The sequence below is a fragment of the Anastrepha ludens genome, chromosome X, assembly GCF_028408465.1.
Source record: "Anastrepha ludens isolate Willacy chromosome X, idAnaLude1.1, whole genome shotgun sequence".
Lineage (NCBI taxonomy): Eukaryota > Metazoa > Arthropoda > Insecta > Diptera > Tephritidae > Anastrepha > Anastrepha ludens.
The window spans coordinates 74,704,319-74,714,793 of NC_071503.1; the positions used below are offsets into that span (position 1 = coordinate 74,704,319).

The 10,475-nt window shown below is 37.5% G+C and overlaps 1 protein-coding gene across 1 annotated transcript; it reads right to left on the minus strand.

Annotated features, from left to right (window-relative positions):
- Positions 1-3,894: 3,894 nt before the first annotated feature.
- On the minus strand, positions 3,895-9,192 carry LOC128870219 (uncharacterized). The gene has a single exon (XM_054112816.1). It carries the CDS (start codon positions 9,190-9,192, stop codon positions 3,895-3,897), a length of 5,298 nt encoding a protein of 1,765 aa, XP_053968791.1.
- Between the last annotated feature and the right edge of the window lie 1,283 nt (positions 9,193-10,475).

Below are 10,475 nucleotides of genomic sequence, written 5' to 3' on the forward strand. Positions count from 1 at the left end.
ACAAACTTTTATAAAAAGGATGAAAGCATGGTTGAGTTATCTGTTAACAAACTTTTATAAAAAGGATGAAAGCATGGATTTACAAATGGTAGTAAATCAAGGAGATCCTTTTTCTTTTTTGAGCTGGTATTAATGTCTTGTGTTAGCATAGATATGTCGCTTATTGCTATTGAATTTACACCACGTTTTACCAAGTTCAATGTTTTAAAAGGAGCATGTTCGTCTAAAGTGGTTTTATAAAGAATTTTTGCAAAATTGCTCTTTGTAAATCTTAGCCATCTAATATATGTCCAAACGAATTTTTCCCCATCTAGATTATTGGTTCTCCACATTAGCTTTGTTTTTAAGAAAAGCTGGAAATCAAAAAAATCTTCTAAGTTCATTTCAATTACGTTGAACGGATTTCTGGAACGTACACTTCTTATAAAATTGTACCAGTCACATGGATGATGCATTTGTGTCTCAGTTCTTTTCGTTTTTCTTTCTCTCACAGCGTTATCCACATCGCATTCCATGTGCGTGTACCCAGGTTCTAAAAGTTTGTGATCAATAATTTCTAAAGTGGGGTTAATTTCAAGAGCCAATGTGAACATTGCACACACGAATGAATTCTTATTTTGTCCCATACAGGAATCACTGTAAAAGATTGCATGATTAACTTGTGGAAGATTGTTTATATGTTTGAATAAGCATGATGCGATTTGATTGCCGCCACGGGCAGAAAGTGCCTCATGCCACATTAAGCAATGTGGGGTGCCAGTTGTACAGTCGTGTACGGTTAAATTATAGGTCCAAAGCTGCCTTTTGTAGAAACTTATTGAGTTTCTTAAGTATGGGGTAGGCAAGCATTACTGCAAATCAAAGCTATACTTTTTAACTTTGGGATTATCGGAAGCGCAAGTTTTGTCATTTCTTTTTGACTCATATGCAAAATCTGCTTTACTCTGATGGGCTTAGAGTTCCTTTTCTAAATCACGTAGTAGAATATCATCGGATTCCTGTTTAGCAATAGCAATTTTAGATCTAAATTTTTCGCACGTAGAACAAGTATCAAGCATTGGCTTCTTAAATTTTATATTCAAGGCTGTAAAACATTTTTTAATTAAATAATTATAAGAAGCGTAAAAGGCTTCTTACACTATATGTTTTGTCATATGTATATGTCTATTTAGAAAACTGCAGATACAAAATAGAAACGATTCTATTTTCGCCTGACACATAACTACATTAACCTATTCCTTAATTTGTTGGCAACATTTTTTGGAGTTATTTATTTATTGTAAGAAAAAAGCAAATAAATTCAACTACTTAAAGCATTGGAAGTCATTCGACAATACGTGAGTGTAGAAAGAATGAAAAGTCATATGTACAAACCATATCGTGTAGAAAGGCCTTAAAGATGCAACTTACTTTTAAAAATACCACTGTATGAGGAAACACTAACTACGTTGGCTTTGTATTTATCGCAAAACAAAGTATACATTTGGGCCAGGGATAATTCCGCATGTAAGTATTGGCAACTTGTATCTCTCCTGGTATAGTGACTTTCGTATTTTGAAAAGCTGCTTATGTGGTCCCTTACAAGTTAAACTTTATCATCCGTAAGTCTATTTTTTCCTCCACCTGATCCAAGCTTATCAACGAGGTCACTGTTTGGATAGTGTAATTTCTTCTTCAAAACAGTTTTGACGAAACTGGCACTCTCATCAAAACACTGCAGGAAGCATTTTTGGCATACCTGCACTCTTTGGCCTTCAAACTCAACATAATAAGCAGCCTGAAATTTTCGCTCACGTGATCTTCCAGGGTGTTTTTGCATATATTGAGTTTTTTTGTCGTTGATTTCAATTAAGGAACCAATGAACAAAATTCTCTGATTGTACGTACCCAACGACCAATATTTATTAAAAATGCTTTTCTGAAATGCAAGCGGAACCTTTGATTTGCACTTCATGCGACAATCAATAATAAGAGGTCTCAATTTTCTCTCCGACACAACAACACCCTTTACATTAACGTATGCCTTTCCCAAGTTCCGTCTGGTGCATGATTCTTTCCTCGAATAAGCTCTTTGGGATGTAGTCGGGGCCTCGTTGAGCAGTTCATCATCATCTGAATTGCTACTATTTCCATTATTAGCAGAAGTTGAGTCCTCATAGTCGGAATCTAGGACTGAGTCATCTCTGTCAAAATGGAGATTTTCCTGTAAATTTGATTTATCTGCCTCATTCTCACTGCATAGTGGAGTATTAGAAACATTTGTTAGTAATTCAGCCCCACTGCCCTCTAAAAACGACATGTGACTGCTTTCATCATAACCTATCAATTGCAAAAATTTAAGCAACTTAGCAAAGCTAATTGCTTGTTCAATCTTACCTGTTACATTTACTTCGTTTTCCATTTCATTAATTTTAAATATTTTTATTAATTGCTTTATTATATTTTTTTGGTTCAGAAAATATTCAATTTAACCGAAACTTTTTTTTTCTGACCTCTTATAACCTCTGCATTAATCACAGGAAATTGCTTAACTCAAATGATTTAAAATGGCGCTTTAGGGATACCAATCTAACTGCACTTTGAAAAAGAATAAGAGCATATGTCATTCGCATTTGTCGCGTATGAAGATATAGCTCTCTTAAAAACTCACAACAAAAATGCATTAACATCTTTTGAAGAGATAGTGCATGCTTATACATGATGGAAAGAATAATGAGATGGCGCCTATCGTGGTCCCGTTACTTTGCGCTCAGCGAATTTGACAACTAGTTACGTTATTTTAGCTCCAGTATGGCCAGATTACCATTTTCGTAACTTGATTTAGCTTTTTTTTTTTGTTATTTAGTCTCGGACTTTTAGTTCTTTCTTCATGACATTTTTCTAGCTGTTCAAATTAAAATGTCATGTTTATAATTTTGTAAAATATACATTTTTTAATAGTTATTTAAATAATTCACTCAGTTTTATTTAGCTTTACTTTTTTTTAACATCTGGTGGCATCGCCCGCGATTGCAGGTGTTGTTGGTGTTCTTCTGCTTTCGGCAGTCAAATCTCTCTCTCGCTACTGCAGTGTTGCCTAGCTTTGGATATAAAAACGCACTAAAATGCCCATTCAAAGAAAATAACCCAACAAATTTTTATTGAATCACTTAAAGAACTTTGTTTGCGTGACAAATTTTCTTTAGAATGTGCGTTTTTTGTAAATAAATGTGTTATGCTTATGTACAATTTAATTTATGAGGTTTTTTTGTTAAGCGAGACTCTTTTGTTAAGGGAACGACTTTTTTGCTATATTTGAAGTTATGTAACTAGATAAGGCACTCTTTTTGTAAAAATGTCAGTATGGTATCTTTAGTATTTTCTGGTATTTTCTTGTTTATTTTTACAATGAATATAACTCTTAATGTCCTATGTCTCACTAAGGATTGATGACCGGAAGAAACGATTACACCTCTATGGTTTTAATTCGCATTCAATAAATTCAAAGGCTTTTTAAAATGTGTAAAAAGGTTTTCAATCTTAAGAAGAGTTGAGAGAGGGGCTGTTTTGAGGAATTAAGTATTTTCTTAATCCTGTTAGTTATTTTTTCCGAGTGAAAAACAATGTGTGGATTTGTTCACGCACCAAGTAGAAGAGGAGGGTGCAATGTATTTTCGCAACCTTATTTATAGTATCAAATCTGCAAAGCAGGCACTGTTAGCTTAACGAAAAATACAGATGGAAAAACAAATATGATAACAATATTATATGTATGTACATGCTAATTTTTGGTACGGTTACAGAGATCGGATGTTTCTACTGTTATTTTAGAAGGAATGCCTGTAGGTATAACAAAGAAAGAATGCCTGTAGGAATAATACAAAGTATTTTCTATAACTTAAACTAAATGGGGGTTTATGCAGATTCCTGCTGCATACATACTCCCCCCGTTGGAAGGTGTAGGCTTTCAACCAAATCTGTTTCAACCGGAATTGCTGCAATCTTAGTTATAGCTCGTTTTACTGGCCCATTTGCTGTTTTAATGATCGCTGCTCTAACATATCCGTCAGCGCCACTGAAGGTGTGTTCAACCCGACCCAGACTCCATTTTAAAGGCGGTTGATTGTCATCCTTTAAAAGCACCATAGCACCTTGTTGTATGTTTGCCATAGGGTTTCGCCACTTACACCTCTCTTGCAGTAATGATAGATACGCAGTGCTCCACCTTTGCCAAAAGATTTGCTGCATCTGACAAATTCGCTGCCACCGGCTTAGACGGTTCATATTTAGATGCGTAACAATTGGTTCTTCTATGGCTGTAAATGACCCACCAATGAGAAAGTGCGCTGGTGTAAGCACGTCAAGATCGTCTGGATTTTCTGTAATTGGACAAAGGGGACGAGAATTTAAAATAGCAGAAATTTCACAAATGAGAGTGCGAAGCTCATCGAAGGTTAAAATAGAAACGCCAACGGTGCGATAGAAATGAAGTTTTGCGGACTTGACCGCAGCTTCCCATAAGCCGCCAAAATGGGGCGAGCGGGGAGGAATAAATTTCCAATCAATTTGATTTTCAATGCAAGCTTCAGCTACTGCTCTATTGTGATTTTGATCGGCGAATAGTTTTCGCAGCTCTTCTAGCTCATTTTTTGCCCCAACAAAATTTGTAGCGTTATCAGACCAAATAGTGTTTGGCTTGCCTCTAATGCTGATAAATCGTTTGAGTGCAGCAATGAACGATGACGTCGATAAATCTTGGACAAGTTCAAGATGACATGCTTTCGTTGAAAAACAAACAAAGATACATACGTAGCATTTCACGGGTGGCCGGTTGCGCACCTCACATTTGTACTGGAGTGGTCCACAATAGTCAACACCTGTTGTAATAAAAGGTCTAGATGGTCTCACACGGTCTGTTGGAAGTTGACCCATAATTTGCTGCAGTACCCTGGGCTTAAGGCGGAAGCACCTCAAGCATTTATTAATGATTTTTGAAACTGTTTTGCGCCCACCAATAGGCCAAAATTGCTGACGAATTGATGCTAATAAGCTCTGCGGTCCTGCATGCAATAGTTTACGATGATAGAATTTAATGAGTGCGGAAGTGACTGGATGCTGTTTAGGTAGCAAAAGTGGGTGTTTTGCCTCGAATTCTAAATTCGAATTATAGAGCCGCCCTCCAACGCGTAATGAACCAAAGTCGTCGATAAATGGATTGAGTGACAGTAAATGGTTGCAGGAAGGCAACTGTTTGTTTTCTTTCAGTATTTTGTATTCTGATGCGAAGTGCACTTGCTGGATATGCCTGATTAGCAGCAGTGTACCGCCTTTAATGTCGTCGACTGTGAGAAATCCAGCTGATGGTAAAGTTCGTTTTGATTTAATGTGGCGAAATTTGTAAACGTACGCAAACACGCGCTGTAACTTGCTGAATGAATTTTGGAACTTGCAACCGTAAGTTTCGTCGATTTGAGTTGCAGCAATTAAAACATGGCGCCGTCTTTCTGGAAGATTAGATAAGAAATTCATATTGCTTGGCCAATGCGCTGAATCAAATTGGAGGAATGAAGGTCCATTAGCCCATAGGGTGTTATTTAGAAGCTCTTTTGGAGTGCAGCCGCGCGAAAGAATATCCGCAGGATTCAGTTCGGTTGGAACGTGATGCCAGGTCATACCTGATGTAAGCGATTGTATTTTAGCTACGCGATTTGATACGAATATGTTAAAATTACTGGGAGCAGATCGTAGCCACGACAATACAACCATTGAATCCGACCAACAATGGCACTCATATGATAGTTGGCTATTTTCCAAAATATTTGAAACCAATTCCGCTAACAACAACGCAGCAGACAACTCGAGTTTCGGAACCGTGATCGACTTCAAAGGTGCAACTCTGGACTTGGAACATAGAAGATGTATTTTGTTGACGCCGTGCTTTTCAACGCGTGTGTAAACACAAGCACCATAAGCGGATAGACTGGCATCACAAAAGGCATGAATTTGAACGCGGGCTTGCAGTGCAAGCACGTATCGTGGAAAATGAAGATTGCTAACGAATGAAAGTTGACCACACAAGTCCAACCAAATGGACTGTAGCGATTGCGGCAGGCTTTCGTCCCAAACCAGTTTTTCCTTCCATAAGGCTTGCATGAAGATCTTCAGCTTTGTGATAACTGGGCATATTAAGCCAAGTGGATCGTAGAACCGCGCTATGACTGAAAGAATAGATCGCTTTGTAATTTTCTGCGAATTCAAGATTGGTGTGAAACTGAATAGAAAGTTGTCTGAGATACGTTCCCACACAAGGCCAAGTGCCTTTGTCACATCTGTACCATCATGAAACTTTATGAATTTTTCGCAATTACTTTCGTCTTCATCTTTCAAAACATCAACTTCATTAGAGCACCATTTTCGAATTGGAAAGCCTCCTCGTAGAAGTAGCTGTCTGATCTCTTGCTTCATTTGTATGACCTCCTCGATTGAATCGCCACCAGATATCAAATCATCCACGTAAAAATCTCTTCGAATGATTTTAGCGCCGACTGGAAATGATTCCTCCTCATCAAATGTAAGCTGATGCATAGCTCGAATAGCTAGGAAAGCAGCAGGCCTCGTTCCATATGTGACCGTGTTTAACTTGTATGTCTTGACTTGCTCAGATGGGTCATCGCGCCAAAGAATGCACTGCAACTGGTCATCAGGGCTACTCATTTTAATGCAGCGATACATTTTACATATGTCGCCAAGTAGTGCAACTTTGAAAAGTCTAAAGCGAAGCAAGATGTTAAAAAGTTTTGGCTGAATGATTGGCCCTGGTAGCAACAAATCGTTTAGCGAATACCCTGAAGTAGTTTTAGCGGACCCATCAAAAACCACGCGCAGTTTTGTAGTGGTACTGTCTTGCTTTTTAACGCAGTGATGCGGTAAGTAGTAAACTGGTTTGTCTGCTTGAAATGATGCCAGCGACATATGACCAAGATCCTTATACTCCTGCATAAATGCCGAATATAAAAGTTTTGTGGATTGAGCCTTTTGGAGTTTTTTTTCTAGCGCCCTGAATCTACGTAAAGCAAGATAATGCGATTCACCAAGAGCATCAAGATCGGATTTAGGTGGTAGTCTAACTGAGTAGTCCCCTGAAGGCAAACGAAGAAAATTTTGTATGAAATGCTGCTCACAAAAAGCGTCCTCTTCTGATAATGCTGGAGTAGAATCGAAACCATTTTCGATCTCCCAAAAGCGTTTAACAATGTTTGAAAGTGTATCAATATTATCATGTGGAAGTGTTAATTTTCTGAATGCCGAAAGAGTTGTTAATTTATTACTGATATGTGATGCGCCTCCAGAAACTACCCAGCCCAACTTAGTTTTTTGCAGTGTTGGTAAGTGATCAGCAATTCTAAATTGTCCAACGCAAATTAAGTCGTAGAATAATTCCGCACCGATCAAAACATCAATACGGTTTGCTTTGAAGAATGATGGGTCAGCTAAATTAATGTTGTTTGGTATGTTCCACCCCTCAATGCTGATATCAAAATTCGGCTGATAGTCTGTTATGCTTTGTGTTATTAAAGCTGTGAACGATGTCGAAAACCGACCATCATGCGCTTGGGCAAATATGTCGACGCATCTGTCTGCATTGAGACTCGATTCTCCAATGCCAGATACTAAAACTGGTGAATGATGAGACCGAAGTTGAAGTTGATTTGCTAACCGGGATGTAATGAAATTTAATTGAGACGCAGAGTCTAAAATAGCGCGACAAGGAATTAATGTGCCTGCACGATTTTTTACTAAAATGATGGCCGTTGCTAACAGCACACAATTGTTAGACACATTTTTCAAGGCTAAAGGTTTGGGACTTGCAACTAATGATGTTAATGCTGATTGCGATGTTGTAACCTGGCTATTTGGTACAGGCGATGCCACAATCGGTTTTGGTACACTATCTTGCTTGCCATTTAAATGCAGTAAAGTGTTATGTTTTGCTTGGCAATACCTGCAATTGCCAGATTTGCATTGCTTGATAGTGTGACCCTTGCGTAGGCAATTTAAGCACAAATGAAATTTTTTTGCTTCCTTATAACGCAAATTTGGAGAAAGATTCAAAAACGAAGTGCAACCAGTAATGAAATGCTCTTTGGAATCACAAAAAATACAGAGTGGAGTGGGCTTGCCACCACCTACAGTAACGAGTACGCTTGCTTTTGATTTTGCTTGAGATACAATATTTTTCACCTGTTTGCTAGGTGCCTGTATGACCATAGCGTTTTCCAAATTCTCCATCATGCGGCATCTTCTTCCCAAAAACGTTGACATGTCAATCCATGTAGGTAATTTGTGTGCAGATAAATTCTCTTCCCATTTTTCATGCGTTTGTCTATCCAGTTTGCTTGTGATGAGGTGTATGAGTAAACCATTATATATATCTTCAGTAGTTGCTAAAGTTTGCAGCGCTCGAAGATGTGCATTTACTTGATCGCTTAATTTTCGTAACCCATCTGATGCGCCCATTTCCATACCTTGTAGCCCGAAAATTGCCTTTATGTGTGCCTGGAAATGAAGTAATTTATTATCAAAACGTACTTTTAATAAATCTAAAGCTTTGTCGTAATTCTCTTCACTGGGCTCGAGTGAGCGCACAGTGTCTAAAGCTGCATCACTGAGACTGGTGATCAAGTACTGCATTTTTTCTAATTTGGACATCTCCACGTCTTTGTCTATTGCTGAAGTAAACGTGCTGAAAAACGATGGCCAGTCGAGATAGGAGCCACTAAAAACTGGAATTTTGAGCTCAGGTAGCCTGGATCGTCGTTGTAACTGCTGCGGCGTAATGTCGTCCCAAGAGAACTGTCGTAGTGTTGAAGAGTGCGCGCCAGATGACTTATGTTTTGTATTCAGCCAACGATTAATTTTTGCCTCTACCTCAATATACACTTTGGAGAAATTTTCGTCAGCATCAGACTCGAATTCCTTGCGGTCCAATCGCCTAAGTGTTGATCGTGCATTTTCGAAGTTTGCCTGCAAACGCTCAGCATGTTTAAGTCGCGCAGAAAGTTCGGCCTCATCTAAGTTTTTTAGCTGCTCGTTCGTAAGGAAGCTATTGAGATTATCTAGCTGGCGTTGAAACGCATTGCCTTCCTTTTTGTAGAAAGCGATTTCACCTGCCACACCAGGATTCTCATCAGACGATTTACACTCTTTCGGCATTTTATAAATATGTTTTCTTTTGTTGAGTTCTATTTACTTTTCACTGCACTAATTGTCTTTATGTTTGTACTAATCGTTAACAGTTAATAGAAAAAACACCAAATGTCTTTATTTTAAGCGAAAAACAACCTGTTTTGCCTTCGATAGCTGTACTTGTGTAAATGGGTATACAAACACTCACGGCCGCGACGAAAATGTACATACATATGTTTTAAACTATGTGCGTACAAATATGCGTACCGAAATTACTTCTACTTGGGATACGAAAATTCTAAAACGATACGGTTAATCAAATAATTATATATGTATATTATGATTTATTCGATCACGTCGGGGTCACCAATGTTTTGAGGAATTAAGTATTTTCTTAATCCTGTTAGTTATTTTTTCCGAGTGAAAAACAATGTGTGGATTTGTTCACGCACCAAGTAGAAGAGGAGGGTGCAATGTATTTTCGCAACCTTATTTATAGTATCAAATCTGCAAAGCAGGCACTGTTAGCTTAACGAAAAATACAGATGGAAAAACAAATATGATAACAATATTATATGTATGTACATGCTAATTTTTGGTACGGTTACAGAGATCGGATGTTTCTACTGTTATTTTAGAAGGAATGCCTGTAGGTATAACAAAGAAAGAATGCCTGTAGGAATAATACAAAGTATTTTCTATAACTTAAACTAAATGGGGGTTTATGCAGATTCCTGCTGCATACAGGGGCATTTAATATATTTGCATAACCTTAAATGGAGCCAAAAATTAAATTTGCACTTTGAAATTATCAAATTTTATAAGAGTAAAAAAATTTTCATTAGCACTAAAATCTTCTCAGAGTGACCTTTTTTAACCTTTTTTTGTTTAATAATATAGTTTGTTTTATAACTTAAAGTTTCGGTACCTTTAAATTAAAAAAAAGAAACAAGCATGAAACTTAAAAATTTTTGCATTTTGGTTATAAAAAAGCACTAAATTTATAACAAAGAGCAAATGGTTGGCAATACTGCACAACTCAGCAAACGTGACGTCACCTACGCTCTGATGGGCGCAATCTTCTTTCTATCATTCTTGATGCTTATATATATTTTCAATTTGTAATAAACACTCACCTTCACGTTGGCTCTTATGTCAGCTCTCTTGTGTATGACAAACTTAAAAAAAATTTAGGTGCAAAAACAACTTAAGTTATTATAGGCCATTTAAATATAACAGTATTGTAATTGACCATCTTCTTAAGTATACTTAGACTCATATAGTAAATGCAATAGCGCTTCGTTCCGAGT